The sequence below is a fragment of the Sapajus apella genome, unplaced genomic scaffold (genome assembly GCF_009761245.1).
Source record: "Sapajus apella isolate SASKATOON/1434 unplaced genomic scaffold, GSC_monkey_1.0 scaffold49, whole genome shotgun sequence".
Classification (NCBI taxonomy): Eukaryota; Metazoa; Chordata; class Mammalia; order Primates; family Cebidae; genus Sapajus; species Sapajus apella.
In genome coordinates, this window is record NW_022436989.1 from 7,895,172 (window position 1) to 7,917,375 (window position 22,204).

The window sequence follows — 22,204 nt, forward strand, 5'->3', positions numbered from 1 at the left end:
CTCAAAAAAAAAAAAAAAAAAAAGAATATCAATCATCAGTGATACTGACCAAGATGAAATTCTCAGCATGGTTTGAAAAGTTACTAACATTCACGCTCTCACATTTAACATGCCGTCAGGCACTTCTGCAAATCACTGTTTATGTGGCTATCAGTGCATCTTTGTTCTTCTGTAGGGCAAGTTCATCAGACAGCTTTGCTAAAGAGGAATTATTTTAGCTAAGTACATTCATTTTAGCTGAATCGTTTAGAAGGATGAGCAGAAGCTTGCCAATTAAAAATGGAAAAAGAAATGACTTGGTTATGGAGGATGAAACATTCTCATGAAAACTGTTGTAAATGACTATAATCTCATGGTAAACTTGTACCACATATGTGTAGACCATGCTTTCATGTGATAATTTGTTTATACGAGGTCCCTGAAAGAAACAGAATCTTATGGCTATGCATTAAACTAAGTTGGCTATTGCTCTAAAAGCAAACATTTTTGCAAAGTACACACTGTAACACAACCACAGATAATTTATAAAATAAAATGTACCTTAACTCAAAATGACAGGGAAGTAATCATCTTTAATTAGCTGCGGTTTTCACCAGGCAGCTGGGTCAGAAGAGCAGGCAATCAGTAAAAAGGAAAAAATACAATTTTGTTATTTTTTTCTAATATATATAAATGGCATCAAATCTTAGAATTCAATGACTAATGACTCAAAAGATTTGAAAAATTTTCTTCTCGTTAATTCTCCTTTCCAATGGTAAAATCACCACTGAAAGTAATGTATATTTTGAGATTAATAGTTTAAAAAAGTCAAAGAAAACTGAAAAATGTTGATTTAAGTTGAGTATACATGCATGTTAGTGTGGAGAAAGGAAAGAGGAGAAAGAGAAATACGTGAGGCTTATCAACTTTGGGGGAAAAATCACAAATGAAAATGTTTCTTTCAAAGCTTCTGGAAAGAAATGTAAACATGTCAAACAGCAAAACATCACAGTAACCTACTTACCACTGACTTGAAGGAAATCATGGAATGATACAGTTTTATTAAGAAGCCTTTATACGTTACATAGATTACAGAAAAGTCTAAACAGTTACTATCTAGAATGCTGATTCTCCCTAAAAATAGAAAGATCTGTTTAGCTCTTCCCATCTCTTCTGTCTCCCTCCTTTGTCAAAATCACAATTGCTTCCATACTGGTCTCACAAATTCGACTCTTGTCAGAGTAGCACTTTCAAGACATAAATCATATCATTCCATTTCCATGAATAGAATCTTTCAATGGTTGGAAACTGCATTTAGAGTGAAATGAAAATTCCTTATAAAGTATATAAATTTATGGAGCTCCCATAATCAGAAAACATGTTCTATCATCTCACGGTCACTGTGTTCTACGGATGCTGGGACATTTGGACATTTCCTCTACCTGAAATGCCTCTCTGTCTCCTTCTTTTCCTTCCAGATACCCCCCACCCAAACACACACACCCCGTGTCCACTCAGAATCTTCCTGCCTATCTATGCGGGATTGATCTGATCACTATGTACGTCTGTGTCTTCATTGCTTTCCACGTCTCTGTACTCAGCCAGTATTTGAATTATGTCAGATTGCTCAAAATTCCAAGATGCACTCACTTCATCTCATTGAACTTGGTGGCTCATCTATTCAAATTTCCTTCCATAAATTTTTTCACCTGGTAAAGTATTTATACCTCATGACTCAACTCTCATGGCAATACCTAACTCAAGCCTTCTCTAACCAATTGGATAGAATCAGGCTCAATTTCCACTCGACTCCCTGCTCCTATCACGGTTGTTACTATAATTTAGTGCAATTATATTTGCATGTTCAGCTTCTCAACCTTCCCTGAAGGGTTCTGTGCACTGAACGCCAAAAGAAAGCAGTGTTTGTGTTGGGGTTAAAACGGCGAGTTCTGGATCAGCTTCCTCAGGCCCAGATCCAGCCTCAGCTTGTACCGTGCGACCTTTAGAAGGGTATTTAATATCGCTAACTTGCAGTTACCCAATCACTAAAGAGAGGATTAATGATCCTATCCATGGCATAGGGATTAAATGAGCCAATGCATGTAAAATAGCGACACAGAGTAGTCATGGCAAGCTACTTTGAAAGACGTAACAGAATTCCTGGCTGGAAGGCTTTTCCAAACCATGTACATGTACAATTTTCACTCTGGTTGTGAATTTGCTGCAATGAGCCCCATCTCAGGTATAAATATTTTACATCTGTTAGACATATACCTGATATAAATTGGGAGACTTCTGGCCTCAGGAACTAGTAAATAATCAAGGCCCAAATGGTCACAGGATGGGTGACTTTGCTCATGCTCTTTCCTATACTTGAAATTCTATTTCTTTTTCCTTTTGGGAGAATTTTACAGATCTTTTGAACTCCAATTTAAATATAATTTTCCAAGTATATCTAATAAATACTTCTTATGTGTTTCTATATAGTGAAAAATTTTATATACTGCATAGTGGTTATTCATATCATCAATGGTCCTCTTTTTAGTCTATGAGCTATGAAGAAAGAATCTACTTTTTATTTTTTTAATTTAATAAATATTTGTTAAATGATTAAGGCATGAGGCCCTAATGTCTCTAGGATTCTTTACTAATCTAAATTTCATAAGTTTTATTATTGTTTTACTTTAACAACTTACCATGAAAATAAATCAGTTTTCCTTCTAGAAAGCATTTTTATAACATTTGATAATATCAAGAACTTAAAAAAATGTTCATTGCCTTTGATCCAGTAATTGTAAATCTGAATCTATATTAAGGAAACAACCAGAGATATAACTTTTAAAAGGGCTGTGAATAAGAATGTTCAGCACGATGTACTTAAGAGTAGTAAAAGCTGGGAGGAGTCTGATTTCCTACAAGAATCAAATTACTCACTAAATTACAGCATATTCATCCTGGGGATGAAATCATCCCCAGTAGTTTTTGAAGCATATTAAATAGTATGAAAAATGTTTCTGCTATAATTTTCAGTGAGGAAAAATATAAGATATAAAAGTGAGTACAAAAGTCCAAACAGAACTTATAATGAATTTATAGCCTGAGCCTTCCCTCTGTTGAAAACACAGAGCAGTGAACAGCAACATACAAAGAGGAAACTAAGCAGACAGTATGCTTTTTAAAAATATTAGGCTGAGCGTGGTAGCTCATGCCTGTCATCCCAGCTTTGGGAGGCTGAAGCGCGTAGATCACAAGCTCAGGAGATCGAGACCAGCCTGGCCAACATGGTGAAACCCCGTCTCTACTAAAATACTGAGTTAACTGGACATGGTGGCACACGCCTGTAATCCTAGCTACTTGGGAGGCTGAGGCAGGGGAATTGCTTGAACCCGGGGAGGCAGAGGTTGCAGTGAGCTGAGATGGTACCACTGTACTCCAGCCTGGTGACTGAGCAAGACTTTTCTCAAAAAAAAAAAAAAAAAAAAAAAAAAAAAAAAAGTGAATATCTCCTTGGACCAAAAATAGTACAGAAGTCCAAGTTAATAAACAGGATGGAAGCAGAAGTCACAGAACTGTGATTCTGGAGGAATAGGTAAAGATCTTCGCTTATGTGGGAACTGGGGATGGGAGAGAACAGACAGGAGGGAAAGGAACCAGTCTCTCTACTGGAAACCCAGGGTGGTACCTGGTCTCCCAAACTCACACAAGGAGGATGAAAACACCCACAATTCACTGCTTCCCAGGGCTGTGACCCACATGCAGTGCAATGCCTGGGGCAGCAAGAGTAAGGAGCCACAGCTTCCCAGCCCAGACCTCAGCCAAGTCATTCACTAGCTTGGCGACTGGATATGCTCACAGGACAGGAGCTCTATGCTGCTGATAGAAGCTTTGGTTCTGACTTGGGTACCAAAGGTAGGCCAAGTTAAAGCAACTGAAAAAGAATTGAAAGACAGTGAAGGATTTTGGGGGTCAGGAGAAGGGAGTTGGGGAGGAACACATTAACTGATAGAAGGTTTCTATCAGAATTCTTCAACTCTGCAGTCGTAACACAAACACAGTCATAGCTACTAGGTATATGACGGGGCGTGGCTGTATCCCACCTGAATTTTATTTTACTTTTATTATTTTTTTTAGACAGAGGCTCACCCTGTCACCCAGGCTGGAGTGCAGTAGCGCAATCTCAGCTCACTGCAACCTCTGCTTTCTGGGTTCAAGAGATTCTCCTGCCCCAAAATAAGAATGTTTTTACACTGCTGGTGGGAGTGTAAATGAGTTCAACCATTGTGGAAGACAGTGTGGCGATTCCTCAAGGATCTAGAAATAGAAAGACCATTTGACCCAGCAATCCCATTACTGGGTATATATCCAAAGGACTATAAATCATTCTATTATAAAGACACATGCACATGTATGTTCACTGTGGCACTGTTTCATATGTGCCATAAAGAAAATGTGGCACATATATACCACAGAATACTATGCAGCCATAAAAAAGGATGAGTTCACGTCCTTTGCAGGGACATGGATAAAGCTGGAAACCATCATTCTCAGCAAGCTGACACAAGAACAGAAAACCAAACACCGCATATTCTCACTCATAAGTGGGTGATGAACAATGAGAACACATGAACACAGGGAGGGGAACATCATATATCGGAGCCTGTTGGGGGGTGGGGAGGTAGGGGAGGGATAGCAGAGGGTGGGGAGATTGGGGAGGGATAACATTAGGGGAAATATCTAATGTAGATGACAGAGGGATGAAGGCAGCAAACCACTATGGCATGTGTATACCTAGGTAACAATCTTGCACGATCTGCACATGTACCCAAGAACTTAAAGTATAATAATAATAATTAAGAACAAACAAAAAGGAGATTGTCCTGCCTCAGCCTCCTGAGTAGCTAGGATTGCAAACATGCGCCACCATGCCCAGCTAATTTCTTTTATTTGGTATCTTTAGTAGAGATGGGGTTTCCACATGTGGGCCAAGCAGGTCTTGAACTCCTGATCTCGTGATCTGCACGCTTCGGCCTCCCAAAGTGCTGGCATTCAAGCGTGAGCTACTGCACCCAGCCACAGTTGAATTTTATTTACAAATGAGGACAGGTTTAGCTGTCTTCATTTGGAAATAAAAAGAGCATAAACCATAATTACCTGACTTTTTTTTTTTTTTAAAGACTAGTCAAATGCAGTAATGAGAAGGGGGCAAAAACAGAATGAGGAGTTCAACCTGAAATTGTGAACCTGACACCTTTATAAAATCATCATTCTAACACCACATGGGAAACTAGTGACTCTGAAGGATAACTTATACAAATCAATAGGCTAAACATGAATTCATTTCAGATGAAACAAAAGCTGAAAAGGACTTTAATATATTTTTATAAATATCAATGAGATAAAGGAAAGATAAATATCCAAAATAAGAATAAGAAATCACTTTGGATGCAAAATGAATATGATAAAAAAATACTAGAAATCGTGAAAACAGAAATTATTATGATTTAAAGTAACCGCATTGATAACATAAATATTAGAATTAGCAGAGTCAAGAGAGAATGAATGAACTAGAAGACAATGTGAGGAATGCATGAAGATAATAGCAAAAGGTGGACGGAGATTTTAAACATACGAAAGAGATGTTAGGCATGGGGATTAGATCAATGGGCTAAACGGATTAGACCAAAGTATATCTAAAAGGAGTTTCAGGAAAAAAGAGAAAGGTGAAGTAACACTTGGGCAGACAGTGGCTGAGAAATCTTCCTACACATTAAGGAAGCCATCAGTATTTTAATAGGAAGTTCTAAGTAGAGAGCAATACAAAAAAATTTTAAAAAATAGATTCCTATCACCCATATCAAAGGAAAGCCAAAAAATGAGTCAGGATAATGAGAAAATTATATAAGTCATCAGAAATAAGACAGCTTATCCACAAAAGAATGAAAAAAAATTATTGAAAATACATCTATCAGTAACAAGAGATGCCAGAAAAAAAAATCTTCGAAATACTGATGAAAAATAAGTCAGTCTAGAACTCTATTTCTGGCAAAACCATTATTCCAGAACAAGGGGGAACAATTTTTTTCAGTTATTTTTGGACTAAGAGTTTCACACGCAGCCACTCACACAGAAAGAGAGCCAAATGTGAGATGGGGGGGATATGAGATATAACAATTATAACACAGTAAGTAATTAAATATATTCATAAATGTTATCACCTAATAATTATTAAACAGCAGTAATGTTTTTAAGAAAAATGACGGTACCCAAAGTCTGGAAAAAAACTGAAAAGAAGGTAGAAGGAATTCGATTGTTAGTTAGAATGTTCTAAAGGATTCATCTTTTTTAGAAGGATGAATATACTACATAAATTTATAGCATGTTATAAAATTGTATAGTTAACAAAATATGTTACAGGAAATTAACAGGAACACTGTGTATATCTTCTTAATGTTATTGAAGGTGTTAGGAAGAGAATATTTAAAAATTTGTCAAGGCAATAGACAACCAGACAGAAAATATTAATAGAATATATATGTAAATAGGCCGGGCGCAGTGGCTCACGTCTGTAATCCCAGCACTTTGGGAGGCCGAGGTGGGCAGATCATGAGGTCTGGAGATCAAGACCATCCTGCCTCAAACTGTGAAACCCCGTCTGTACTAAAAATACAAACGATTAGCCAGTGTGGTAGCATGTGTCTCTAGTCCCAGCTGCTTGGGAGGCTGAGGCAAGAGAATCACCTGAACCCGGGAAGCAGAGGTTGCAGTGAGCTGAGACTGCAACATTGCACTCCAGCCTGGCGACAAAGTGAAACTCCATCTTAAAAAAAAAGAAAAAGAAACAGAAAAAAAATAATAATATTATGTAAACAAATTAAATAAAATTATCCTACTATGAACCAGAAAATGATTGGACAAAAATTGCAAAAAATATGTGCATCATGATCCCAATTGTAGAATTCATGTATGTATGCACATGCAATAAACACTCACCTCCCAGATATAAAGACCAAAATATAAACATTTTTTATCATGAACTGTAGAAATACAGATATTTTCTTCTCTACATTTTGCAAGGTTATCTAAAACTCCTATGTTAAACAAATATTAATTTTAAAATATAACTTAAAAATGATAAATATGGTAAATTTTATATTTTACTCAGTAATTTTTTTTTAAATCATAAGTAGTATTCCCTTATCCATGGAGAATAGCTTCCAAGATCTCCAGTGGATGCTTGGAGCAGCAGATAGTACTGAAACCTATATACACTATGCTTTCTCCTATGCATACATACCTATGCTATAGTTTAATTTATAAATTAGGTACATTAAGAGATTAAAAACAATAATAAAATAGAACAATTATAACAATACACTATAATAGAAGTTCCATGAACGTGGTCTCTCTGTCTCAAAACACCTTATCATACCATACACACCCTTTTTGGGATCTGTTGATCTGACAATCAGGATGACTCCGAAGTCAGGGGTCCTTGACCTCTGGGCCACGGATAGGTACTGGTCTGTGCAGTTAGGAGCCGGGCCACACAGCAGGAGGTGAGTGGCCATCGAGCAAGCAAAGCTTCTCCGTATTTACAGCCGCTCCTCAGGACTAGCATTACAGCCTGAGCTCTGCCTCCCGTCAGATTAGCAGCAGCATTAAAGTCTCACAGGAGCCATAACCCACTGTGAGCTAGCTGTGCATGCCAGAGATCGAGGGTTTGCTCTCCTTAGGACAGTCGGGATGATTCAAGCACATTACATTTATTGTGCACTTTACTTCTATTATTATTGTAACATATAATGAAGTTAATGATACAGCTCACCATAATGTAGAATGAGTGAAAGCCCTAAGCTAATGTCTGATGATCTCTCACTGTCTCCCGTACCCCAGAACCCTACTGTGAACTGTGTATGTGAGGGATCTAGGTTGTATGTTCCTTAGAAGAATCTAATGTCTGATGATCTGTTACTGTCTCCCACCACCCCCAGATGGGACCATCCACTTGCAGGAAAACAAGCTTAGGGCTTTCACTGAGTTGTATAATTACTTTATTACATATTACAATGCAATAATAATAGAAATAAAGTACACAATAAATGTAATGCACTTGAATCACCCAAAACCACCCCGATGCCTTGTCCAAGGGAAAACTGTCTTCCATGAAACTGGTCTCTGTTGCCAAAAAGCTTGGGGACCAGTGTCCTAAGTGACTAACAGGTAGGTAGTATATACAGCGTGAATACACTGAACTAAGTGATGATCCACATGCCGAAGGGATGAAGGCAGATGGTGGGAGATTTCATCACACCACTCAGAAGGGTGCACAAAGTCAAACATGAATTGTTTATTTCTGAAATTTTCCACTTAATATTTTTGGATCAAGGTTGACCGTGGGTAACTGAAACCGAGGAAATTAAAACCTTGGATAGGCGGGAGGACTACTGTAAAATGTTATTTTTTTAAAAAGGTTATTTGTTTCCTCTCCTCAAACATAAGGGGCTGAAAAGGAAATATCAGAAATGAACAATTTTAAATGTAATAATTACAAACTAGTAGTTGTAAGCCAAAAATATAATATAAACAAGTTTGAGGGCTGGTTTTCCCTACATCTCTGTACATGGACACTGCTTCAACTTGAAGGTACAGCTAATGAATTTTAACATGTTTTCAACTCAGATATTGAAAAGAGAGTGTTTGAATGCAGAGAGGAAGAACAGAAAGAAAGAGGATCCAGAGAAGAATTTGCATGAGAACATTCTTGTTCAGTTCCGGTAACTTTACTCAATGCTCTGTGCATGTTGAGTTGATTTAAGTCATGTGGCAAATGCTACAATTCCTATTCAAGAAAGGCACTGGAACAGAGTCATCATTTGATGACTACATCAAGGAAAGCTAATGACAGCCAGAAGAGATCAAAAGCACATCAGGTTGCTTAACGGGCTACAAGTCAGTTCTTCAGAAAGCCAGGGAAGTACCCTGAGGAAATATGGAAATCTTGGGAGTGAGCAGAGAAACTAAACACAGTGGATGGTCTTATAAAATGCTAAAATGAGATTCAGTTGTCTTATTAAAAGGTCTGAGCCCTAACACATGATTTCTCAGCCTTTCCTTAGAAATAAAAATCAAGTCTTTAAGCAGAAACAGAAATGCTAGAGCCAGCAGATGAGCAACTCTATGATTATAGCTTATCTGTCTTTATCAAACTAATCACACTGCTTATTCTATTTTTACCTTATTGTGAATGGCCAAGATTTATTGGATATTTATTGTATGAAAGGTATTGACATAAATGCTTCATATGCATTATCCTATTTTCTAAAGCTTTTTATAACAACTTGCCTCTGGAAAAAAAAATGTGGCCCTTTGAATCTTCTTAAATGAATTCTTTCACTTGATCACTTAGAAGAAATCATTCTTGTCAGGAGGTCGAGGCCAGCCTGGCCAACATGGCGAAACCCTGTCTCTACTAAAAATAAAAAAAATTAACTAGAAGCAGTGGCTTGTCCCTGTAATCCCAGCTACTTGGGAGGCTGAGGCAGGAGAGTTGCTTGAACCCAGGAGATGGGGAGGCTGAGGTTACAGTGAGCCAAGATTGCACCACTGCACTCCAGCCTGTGCCACAGAGCAAGACTCTGTCAAAAAAAAAGAAGAAAAAAAGGAACAAAGAAAGAAAGAAAAAGAAAGAGAAAGAAAGAGAGAGAGAGAAAGAAAAAGAAAGAAAGAAAGAAAGAGAGAGAGAGAGAGAGAGAGAGAGAAAGAAAGAAAGAAAGAAAGAAAGAAAGAAAGAAAGAAAGAAAGAAAGAAAGGAATCATTTTGAATAGGCTATTTTGATCAAAGTAGACATTATTTCAAAGTAATTGTTCCTAAAATAACGTAATCCAGTGATTTTTCATTTGACTCGCACTTAGTCAGATGGATGTATGTATCTATTTATAGCCCTCTCATTCCTAAAAAGGACATGAGGCAGATTCCATGCCTTGTTGATATGAAATTCTATATTTGGATATATCTTTACTTCCCAGTAACTGAATTTAAATTTCAATGTATAACATTTCCTTTCTTGTGTCACAAAACATCTTTTCCATGGAAAACCCCAAATTTTAGAAAAACAAAAAAATGAGGTAAATTATGATTTGTCAGTTTTTGATCCTCAGAGTTTGACAGCTTTGTAAATAGCTCTTCAAGCTAATTCCAGTTTTTCAGAAGAGTAATGTATAATTACATTGTTTCGTGAACTATAGCGTCATTTCTCCACCTTCCCTGTGAGCTCCTCAAAGGTGACTGCCATTCTTCTGTTACTAACACAGTACTCTCACCTTGCATTTCTCAAAATATGTTTCAGTGACTGCAGAACCCATGAGACAGTCTGTGAGAAAAGTCATCTTTAATGAATGGGAGAACAATTCCAAGTCCTTTTTTTTTTTAAAAGAATACCATGAAGTCCTTTTAAATTTAACTTAGCAGCTTCTACATTCATTTGGCCATGAAACTCTCCATTTCAGCAACTCTACCAAATTGTAATAAGCCATATTCAAACTGGGGAAACTACTGTGTCAGACAACTGTGATCACTGCTGGTCAAGGGCACAGGTCTTTCAGATCTGAAACTTATCTGAAAGATAAGTTCATCTTTCCCTGATATCAAGTGTAAACCTTCAGGGTTAAAATCCTCTTTTTCACCCTCTGAGATACTAAAAAAATTGCTAAGAGACTCCTTCAATATCTAATCTTCTGTGCTGCCAAATGCAGGCATTTAGCACTTGTAGGCGGCAAATGCAGAAGTGGAATTCGTGTTCAGAGGCGCTGGCTGATTGCCCTTTTCAAACCCACTATCTGCTGTGAGTTAGGTGTTTCTTTTTAGCTCCGAGTCTTGCAAGAACTTGCCATTTTCATAGTTACATGTATATTTAATACCTATAGTAAGAAGTTGTGTATTTATTGTAAGAAAAGGGGATAACATTCCAAAGTGATACAACTACAGAGAGTAAATGTAAACCCTGATATCATTATAACAGGATCATCCAATCTTCTCCTTTATCAAATCACCTGTAAACGATGAAATCCTACCTTACAAGACGAACTATTGATTAAAGTAGGAAGTATTTTCCAGATCCCCTAGAAATGTCCCTAGCACCACATTATAGTGTGTATAAAATACACTATAATGTGTATTTTCATAAGCAAACCAAGATGCCTATCATCAGGTTGAAGTATGATAAATACTATAGCATGACGTTTTCTTTTCTGTTGCTTTCAGAATCCATTCTTAAAATTCACAGTACCATAATATTATATAAATATAACATAGTTTTATTTATTATTATTGTAAAAAAGACAGAGTAAGTCAAGGCAGTCTTTCTTGGGCTCAGTCAATGAGTACCAACATGTAAGTCTCCAACAGGGCACATCTAAGTGACAGAATTTCAGCCCTCTTCAACAGCGATTCCTATAACCTTTGTGCTTTCACAGGACCTAGCAATTGTCTGACATGAACCAGGTCCATAATAAATGTTGTTGAATATATAAAAACTATAAGCAAGCTACATAATGTTCCTATATTCAAGGAAATCCACATAAAAAATCTGTGACTAGAATATAACAATTCTATGAATTTGAATACAGATCAGTAACTTTGAATAAACACATCTCAAAATTGGGAATCTCTTAAAAAGTTGTCTTTTTTTTTGTTTCTGGACGGGGTAACCAGGCCTTTTCTTCTCATGTAGTAACACAATAGCAAATGAAAATCTCATGTAAATGTATTTACTCCTCATCTGTATGTAATATAGCAAAAAAGCAGCTCAAATAGATAGCTGAGGTGTTCATAACTCAATAAGAATATCAAGAAAGGGGATAGCAGGGATTTTACTTACAAAATCAAAACATTTGCAAACTATTTGCTTTTTTGTAAATGCTTTTAATTCTGAAATTTGAAAAATTTCAGCCTATTATTCTCCAAAATAATTTTATATAAAACTTCTTGATTGGTAATAAAACAATATACATGTATGTGGTTTTTAAATAGAAGATATTTTGTTCCCAGGGAAGTTCATAAGCCAGAAAATCTTGGGCAAGTACACCAAAGGAAATGGGGAGGGACTATTTATCTTCTATTATAACAATGACATAATTTGTATCCAACCATGACATGACCAATATCCAAATGTTCTTAGTTATAAAATAGAAACAAAATGTAAACTTATTCTTGACAAAACAGATTGTTAATTGAAATAACCAAGATATTACCTAATAACCAAGTTTTTGATACACGTAACTTTTTAAATAACCAATGACTAAGAATATTGGCAAAATTGTTCTTTTGCCACACACACACATACACACACACACATTTAGTTCTATAAGGATAAGAAAAGCTTACTTTTCTCTCAAAACATTGAAAGTCTGCCTTCTCTCATTAAAAAGCATAAACAGAAAACATGAGTTCAGGATCGTAAGTTACCTTTCAAGTCTTTTTTCAGTTTTCTGAGATCTTTTTGAAAATCTTCAAACTTCATCTGTGAGGCCTGAAAAAGGTCCTGGGGTTCTGGCAGTGGGAACAGACACTGTTCTTTTCCAGCATCCTAATGAACAAAAAACCCCATCATATTTAAAGGAATTGGTTATCAATATAAAAAAGAATAATAGCAGATATGTTCAGAACAAAAACAACAAAAAGCACTGCCAGATCATCCAACAAATAAAGAATAACGGAATATGACTAGATGTAAACATTGTCTTACCTCATCAAAATTTCGGAGATAATACGAAACAATATATGACAAAAGGCTTCTGCTATTGTCCTAGGCAGAAAGAGCAAAGTCAGTGACAATATATTTTTTAACTGATTAAATATAAAGTGTTACCAAAAAAGATCCTAGTGAATTCATGTATATACATACATGAGAACATTTGGAATGACGTGAAATTTTACATTTTGAATTGTCTTGGCCATTGTGTCTAAGGAGTTTGGTGGCATAAAAGATTTTTCTCCCCAGTGTTCCAATTTCAGCACAGCTATTTAGGGTCAAAGTCTGAACTGTAAATACTTTCCAATTGTTACCCTTCTCAATTAGAAACTTATCTCATGTCTTATTATTATCAAGTGTGTTTTATTATTTTGTGTTTTTATTATGTTTTCATTTGATTATTATTTTTTATGTTTTAAAACTACTATCTTAAAGGAAATAATTAAATACTGTTAGCATTGATATATAGCTGGGCTAATAGATGCCACTCCAACACTAAGTTTAATTGTGGCTCATTAGCATATAGGTTAGGGAAATAAAAAAGCTGAGTATCATTGTAAGTAAAGGGGAGCTTTTAACAGTTCCAATACTACAATTTGTTATATCAGCAACTGAGATTGAGGAATTAATACTCATGTGGTTATAAATAAGACAATGTGGATGGTTCTATTTAACAAAAGGTAAAGTTGTTTCATATCTGACACTTCAAAGAATAGCTTTTCACCTTCTTTCTGGTTTATTTAGGGGCAATAATTTTTATTTAACTTTTTTTTTTTGCTACAAAGTAATAATAGATAATCTGAAATTGAGAGCTCAACTATATATTTTACTTTAAAAACAAACTCTATGATACAAACTACATTCTCTGGACTGTTTAACATAACCATGACTTTTTCTATATGTATAAAAAGAGCAAAAACTGTTTATAATCAAGTTTGACATGAGTCAGTAATATAGCTATTAGAGACATCCCTCATTAGACAGGATTTGCTTGTAAAATGATTTAAGCAACTTGACCTCCTTTTTCTCTCCCAACTTGTAATTCAATGAAACAGTTGGCAGAACCTGAATCAATTAACAAAACTAGGCATACGGAGAGAAAATTCTAAGTGATCAAAGTAACAGCTCTGTCCGTGGAGATCTATAAATAGTACCGAGGAATAAGTAGAGTTACATTTGTTTTACAGAGAAGAACCAATCCAGAAAGACTTTGCATAGCTCTTCTGAGTACAAGTGAAACAATTTTAAAAAGGTATTTCTTAATTACATATTTAAATTTTTATTTTAGATTACCCCTTGATTCTTTAAACTAATCAAATTCAACTTAGTAGAGGATTGAATAAGTTATATAAACTGATACCAAAAAGATCCCACAAATAATCTTTTATTTGTATATGATCACTAGAAACTATTTCCAGTTCATTTTTATAATTTAAACATGATATTGCTGTTATATATTTCAATATTATTTGCAAAAGTTGTTTCACTCCAACAAGCAGTTGCTGAGTTTTCAAGAATTACCATAGGTTAAGCAAAGGTCTTTTCTCTTTTCTTTTCCCTCCCTCCCCCTTTTTTTAGAAGGGGCCTCACTGTATTGCCCAGGTTGGCCTTGAAAAATCCTCCCAAGTAGCTGGGATTATGGGCTCAGGCTATTGCACTTGGTGTAAGCATTTTTTTTTTTTAAACAAACGTAATCTATCAGGTCTCTATGTTAGAGATTTCTATGAAAATGTGTATCATACACAGGAGCATTTGAACAAACAACCATAAAAATAAAAAAAAATCATATGTGTACCAAGGAGGGACTATGAATTATTCAATCTTGGAAAGGCAGTGTCCGGATTCCATAAATGCTCAGAGAAAGAATGCTGAATATCTGTATTAAATTGACCCCCCTACACACACACACACACACACACACACACACACACACACACACACACACACACACACACACACACACACACAGTCTCTGACTTATGATGGGTCATCTTACAATTTTTCAACTTTACAATGGTACAAAAGTGATACACATTCAGTAGAAACTGTACTTCAAGTACCCACACAACCGTTCTGTTTTTCACTTGCAGCACAGGATTCAATAAATTACATGTGACATTCTGCCATTTATTATAAAATAGCCTTTGTTGTTAGATGAGTTGCCCAACTGTAGGCTAAAAGTGTTCTGAGCATGTTTGAGGTAGGCAAGGCTACACTTTGATGTTTGCTACGTTAGATGTGCTGAATGCCTTTTCACATATGGTATTTTCAATTTAGGATGGGTTTATCAGGTCGTAACCCCATGGTAAGTTGAGAATCATCTGTACATGGGACAATAAACAAATTTTTGGCTGGCAGAAAAGATTTTAAAAAGTCTCTTTCTCTCATGAAGGAAATTATTTCATTATCTAGGAAGGACAATCCTATCTACTTTCATTTCTAGAAGCCAATTATTAAACTTAATATTTAAAAAACATGCCAGAATTTCCTTCATCCTTCTTTTGTGTGGGATGATTCTTTTATCGAGGAAAGTAACTCTTTTAATTTTTGAGTTTACCGTCTGAGATTTGAGTCTTGACTCTTACCATCATTCCTAACCTCATATTTCTGCTTGCACTCTCACAATTGCTTAGATATTAATTTAAAACAAACAGAACTGCAGAAGCAGTACCACAAATTAGGTCTGCAAAAGGGCTTCTATCCCCACACACACCAGTATCATGAAGAGAATGCTGCACAGAAGAGTAGAATCATCTTTTATATTTTATTTACAAGCCATTTTAATCATCTTTGTGCTATTTTCAAAATATGGACCTGTTGGCGTCCATCGCTTAACATGGCAAAGAAAAAAATGCGAGACACACTGTGTAAGTCATAGAAAATAATTAGCCTTCGGATTCCAAAACACGGGAAAGATACAGTAAAATAAATTATTGTTTTTACATTAAAACTATATATATTCTTTTATCACAGAAACGTAACTCTTTTATTTTTTGAGTGTACCGTCTCAGCCTTGAGTCCGTGACTCTGACCATCATTTCTAACCTCATATATCTACTGGCACCCTCACAATTGCTTAATATTAATTTCAAACCATCACAACTGCAGAAGCAGGACCAAAAAATAGTTAGGTCTGCAAAAGGACTTAGACATTCCCCTGCACACCAGTATCAAGTTTTCCATTAAAGTGTTTCTATTAAAACAATTGTTTTATATTAAAATAATATAAAATTACTTTTTATATTGTTTTTATATTAAAAAGCTGTAATTATTCATTAGACATAAATATTATTCACATTAGGAAACATTATTCATCACTACATCACAAATATCTGACGGACATTACTTTTCTCTAGCTCAGAACATAAAGAAACATCGGACCTAGGAACATAAAAGAAATATTTATTACAACTGCTTTACATTCAAACCTATTACTAAACAAAACACGGAATTCTCAATTTGCTTCCGTCCACTCATGCAAAATACTTACACTGCTCTTGACGTCTTTCAGCTTTGGAAGAATGTCCAATCCAAAGCCATCTGCCTGTCCTCGAGTCTTATTTCCTCCATTCATGTAGTTGCCAAAGGCAAGAACCAAACCTAGAACCTGCATAACCCCTGGGCCATTTTTTAATGTCTGTAAAACAGAATAACAACGATAAAAAAGCAACTTTTATTTTATGCAAGGTTTTGTTTGAATCATCTCAAGTCGCTGCCAGCTATTTATATTGCATAAGTAGTTTTGGGTCACGACCAGGCTTTATGATTTCTAATTATTAGTTATATTTTAAGAAAAGTATCTTGAAAGTTAATGAAAGTTGCACCACCCACAAATACTCAGGTATGCCTTTGTAAGCTGAGAGATGCTATGCTAGGCCATTTCTATGATCTAATTTCTAGGAAAACAAATAACGCTGTATGAGAACTATTAAGGCTATATGAAAACTATTAAGGCTACATGGGAACTAAGGCTATATGAGAACAAATAAGGCCAAATGAGAAGTATTACAAAATAATATCACCAACATCACTGCCATTGTCTTAATTGTGCCTATGTGTGGAACAATGCAAATTTTTGGCATCAGCAAAGGAAACCAAAAAGCAGTTACAGAGATTAATTTCTAAATTTAGGTTTACCCCCAAAGAGTTCACACTCATTTCTTTCAAAACACTGTTTAACTTGAATTTGCATGTCACGTCTTCTGAAAGTGTGAGCCTTTAAAAACATCTTTTCACTTTTCAAAATCATTTGCCACAACTAGAACAAATGGTACTGATATTTGACAAATCATTTTAAATGTTAATACTGGTCATTTCTGCCAAGCATTTATTTTTTGTTTTCAGAATAACATGTATCTTCTGTTGAGTCATATGGCTGTTCCTAAATTACTTGGCTGGAATAATTATTAACAATTTGTGGAGGGGTCCTTCCAGATAAAGAAAGAAAGAAAATGCCTTCGAATTACATTTCTTTGGAAGTCTGATGTCTGAGAGGTCCGTGAAAACTGAAAATTTTGTTTTGGCAAAAGGAGAAGGCAGGGAAGTTTCTGGAGGCCAACATGTGCTGGCTACATTCTAGCAATATGGCCCTGCAGCCCCAGGTGCCCATCAGAACATTTGCTTTGATCTTGAAGCTCAATCATAAAATGTTCCCTTCGGCCGGGCGCGGTGGCTCACGCCTGTAATCCCAGCACTTTGGGAGGCCGAGGCGGGTGGATCACGAGGTCAAGAGATCGAGACCATCCTGGTCAACATGGTGAAACCCCGTCTCTACTAAAAATACAAAAAATCAGCTGAGCGTGGTGGCGCGTGCCTGTAATCCCAGCTACTCAGGATGCTGAGGCAGGAGAATTGCCTGAACCCAGGAGGCGGAGGTTGCGGTGAGCCGAGATCGCGCCATTGCACTCCAGCCTGGGCAAGAAGAGCGAAACTCCGTCTCAAAAAAAAAAAAAAAAAAAAAAAGTTCCCTTCTGTGGGACTGCTATCCTTCAAATTTGGTGAGTATTTAGAGTAAATAAAAGAACGTCTTTTTGAAATATGAACATGACTGAGCACAATTAAATGAGATTCGAGTTCAGCTCTCTTTGGACCAGAACTCACCTCACACAATTTCTGTAGTAATTCCAGTTTGCGACGAATTGAGCAAATGTTTTCTGAAAACGTGGACTGGAACAGGATGCAAAAGACTCGCTCTGAAAAGTTGGGGATTAGTGACAGTTCATAAAGGAACCTAAGGAAATAAAGCCAAGTTAAGAAGAAAAATATAATTCACATTAACAGATGTTTATCCTCATCTCATTCATAACAAGTACGCACTGAAGACACTGCATTTGCATTTTCCAAACAAAAAGGGCCCACCCATAGCCTGCATGCCCTCTACATGGTTCTAAGGCATGCTTACTGTTCAGGTTTGTCCAGAGACTTGGCATTTTCCTTGTCTTTGGAAGATCGGCTGTGTTTCTCTATTTTTTCAAGTTCGTCTGACTGTGCTCTCTAAAAAAACAAAAACCAAACAATTTCTCAAAGTCTGGCCAACTGAATCCCTTAAATAATCATCAAATTATCTTGATAAATTTAATGATCTGAATACAGTAAAACTCTATATGTTTTCATGTTTCTTAGCATTTGTATGTAGTAAAGCTTGACTTAATTCATGAGGCATTTTAAAGTGTAAATATGGCCAGGTGCAGTGGCTCATGCCTGTAATCCCAGCACTTTGGGAGGCTGAGGCGGGCGGATGACCCGAGGTCAGAAGTTGGAGGACCAGCCTGGCCAACATGGCGAAACCCCGTCTCTATTAAAGACAGAAAAATGAGCCAGGTGTGGTGGCGAATGCCTGTACTTCTGGCTACTCAGGAGGCTGAGGCAGGAGGATTGCCTGAACCCAGGAGGTGGGGGTTGCAGTGAGTTGACATTGTGCCACTGAACTCCAACCTGGATGACAGAGTGATATTCTGCCTCAAAAAAATAAAAACATAAATAAAAAATAGTGTAAATATGTTTTATGCAAACCAGGTTATCCCCAAATCTTCCAAATAATGTTATTGACTCTTAATAATCTGAGAAACTTTTATTCATACAAGCATGCTTTAAAACGATAGTTTTCCTTTGTTATTTTGCTTGTTTATGAACACCAGCATTTCATTTTCTAAAGTAGTGTTTCTTATTCAGAAATCAATGAAATTGAATTTGGAAATAATTTGATCATAAAAGTTTCATAGTATTTTTAAAGAAAAAAGCACTTATTTAACTATGGAAATCATTGTTTATTGCTTTTTATATTTGGGGGAAAATACAATTAAATTAAGTCATGGAACAAAAAAATGTTTTGATTCTTTTGCTGGATTTTCCTTTTTTTTTTTTTTTTTTTTTTTTTATTTGAGATGGAGTCTCGCTCTGTCACCCAGGCTGGAGTACAGTGGCATGACATCTGCTCACTGCAACCTCCGTCTCCCAGGTTCAAGCGAATCTTCTGCTTCAGCCTCCTGAGTAGCTAGGATTACAGGTGCCTGCCACCACGCCTGTCTCAATTTCTGTATTTTTAGTAGAGACAAGGTTTCACCATGTTGGCCAGGCTGGTCTCGAATTCTTTACCTCAGGTGATCCACCCGTCTAGGCCTCCCAAACTGCTGGGAATACAGGCATGAGCCACTGCACCCAGCCTGGATTTTCTTTCTGATATAAAATGCCTCCATGTTTATTTTCTTCTTAAGTGTCTTCTGTCACCCTTTTTAATCTCGAACTAAAAATTTGTCATTCTAAATGTGTTTCCTTATGAGAAAAGATCCTGTACATTTTTAATATTAATATTGGGTAGGAGATTTTACAGACTTCAAGAAGGACAAATCTGTCTTTATTTTATAGAGTATTTGGATTATTTTTATTTGCAGTCCTGTTAAAAGAGCCAAAATATCACATTTTCTAAATGCATTAAGAGTAGACCACCGGCCGGGCGCGGTGGCTCACGCCTGTAATCCCAGCACTTTGGGAGGCCGAGGCGGGTGGATCACGAGGTCAAGAGATCGACACCATCCTGGTCAACATGGTGAAACCCCGTCTCTATTAAAAATACAAAAAATTAGCTGGGCGTGGTGGCGCGCGCCTGTAATCCCAGCTACTCGGGAGGCTGAGGCAGGAGAATTGCCTGAACCCAGGAGGTGGAGGTTGCGGTGAGCCGAGATCGCACCATGGCACTCCAGCCTGGGTAACAAGAGCGAAACTGTCTCAAAAAAAAAAAAAAAAGAGTAGACCACCATATTATGATTTCTTAGTCCAGTCTTCAGAAGTTAAAATTCTTTCAATGTTATTTTTGTTTAAACAGACAAGCAGCTCGGCCCAGAACTGCTATAGGAGATAGAGCCTGATAGCTTTCAAGAGAATTGATAGATATCGCCTGAACACAGCTAGGTTCTGCTTTGTATTTACTGATTGTTTCGAAATGCAGGTTTTCAGTTGATAGGATTAACTAAGACTTGCTGTCTCAAAAGAAGCTGCTTTCAATGGGGAAGAACTGACGAGAGATCTGCTGGAGATGTTGATACTCTGAAAGTTTCATAAATTTTGCATTTGGAATGCGATTCATCAAAAGGATACAAAGAAGTCAAGGAGGTACATTTTACCGCAAATATTCCAAGTTACTCCAAAAATTAAAACTCTTCTTCTAGAGTTTCAATTGCACATTAATCTTACTTTTCTCCCTAGTTAATTGTGGCTTTGCTCAAGGATTTTACTACTTGAGCAAATACTCCTTCTTCATTCATTTGCCAGTTACCTCTGAGAGTCAGCCTCACAAATAATATCTTAAGACCATGTAAAGCCATATTACAAGACAGACTTTTAAAAATGACAGTATCCATCTTTCTGGCAAATGAGAGACTAGGGTAACATTCTAAAAGAACATGAAAGCTAAGAATACAGACAAGACCAGGTTTGTTTTAAGACACACAAATCCACACCAAAGTATAACACATAAAGGTCTCCAATCCCTATAATCTCTTTATTCTTTTAAAGGAAAGAGTTTCTACCAGAGCAGTTGGTTAGTCAACTATCTCCAAGCCCAACCTCATTCTATACCCAAAACCTCATAAAAAAAAAAATCAAGCTTGCTAAAATTCGATGACATAATTAGGTTTCTTAGTTTGATTTTGTTTAAACACCTTAATATAGACTCAATCTAGCTGTTGAATAGACTCAACATGGGGTTCCATAACTAGAATCCTACACCACGGACCCAGCAAATTCCCTGGATTTTAAACAAAACAAAAATAAGTCAAAAGGCATCTGTAAGAGAAAAAAGATGGCTAAGGTAAATCAGAGTAGTAATTAAAGATACAAGAGAAGGATGAAATTCATCAATGTCTTCAGAACAAAGTGACTTTCTATTAGTAATCTAGAGACACTCCCCACACTGTTTAGCACATATAAATTATGAATTGCACAGTCCTTTATACCCTATACTATATTAAACCATTTCTGCTCACTTCAGAAAGAAAGAAAGCTGCCCTGGGCTGACAGTAAACGTTATGGCAAGTCGAGGGAACTGTCACTTTATGACCTATAAACTCCTTTCTTGTTCTCTACAAATATGTGTACATGACACTATCTCTTCTGGTCTCTTTTTCTCTCTGGGGCTTAGTTAACTCCACCTCAGGTAATCTCTGGCCCTCTCATTCTCATATACACACATGCACACATAGATATGTACATGTACACACACACACACACACACACACGGTCAATTCTTGCTATTTGTGGACTGGACACTGAATCAGCATATACTGAACCATTACTCCTGGAAAAAATACAGGGCTCCTGTGAGCCTCTGGGGTCACAACATTTTCATGGACTGATCAATACGTAGCATTGTTTGATGTTAAAAACATTTAATGTATACTGTTGACTCATTAATACTCAAGGCCAGCAGCACCATAGCTCATGCCTCAACAAAACTTGTCCAGCACACAGATTTTTCCCCGTAAGGTACATCACAGCCCTCTTGTGCTCAGAAACATAGTCAGTGCTTTAACACTGCGCTTGGGGCCATTTTAGACCGGAAAATCACTAACAAAAAGCACAACAGTACAAAAAACATGGCACTAAATAGACTGCAAAAATGATGCCTTACTGCCTGAGAGCTGGAAAAAAAGCCAGAATGTTGGCTTGCTCGATTTCAGTTAGGAACATCTGTGCTGGGAGACCCAAATCTTTCACCACGCAGCACGTCGGCAAATAACTACAAAAGCCCCGTGCATGTCAATTTTGGAGTTAAAAACATATTTTAGTGACTAGGCAAATTAGCAAATATAGATTCTGCAAATAATGAAGATCAACTCTGTATGTGTTTCCATGTTTATATACACACGTGCATTTATATGAGAGAGTCATTACAAGCATACACTCCTTTCTTTTTTTTTTTTTTTTTTTTTTGAGACAGAGTCTCGCTCTGTCACCCAGGCTGGAATGCAGTGGTGTGATCT

The 22,204-nt window shown here is 36.6% G+C and overlaps 1 protein-coding gene across 1 annotated transcript in view; it reads right to left on the reverse strand.

Annotated features, from left to right (window-relative positions):
- The window catches only part of FMN2 (formin 2), a 378,526-nt gene that overhangs the window by 128,700 nt on the left and 227,622 nt on the right, over positions 1–22,204 (reverse strand). Inside the window, 5 exon segments of the mRNA XM_032242253.1 lie at positions 12,443–12,563; positions 12,723–12,782; positions 16,219–16,365; positions 17,829–17,958; positions 18,130–18,221. Coding sequence (XP_032098144.1) covers positions 12,443–12,563; positions 12,723–12,782; positions 16,219–16,365; positions 17,829–17,958; positions 18,130–18,221 — 550 coding nt within the window.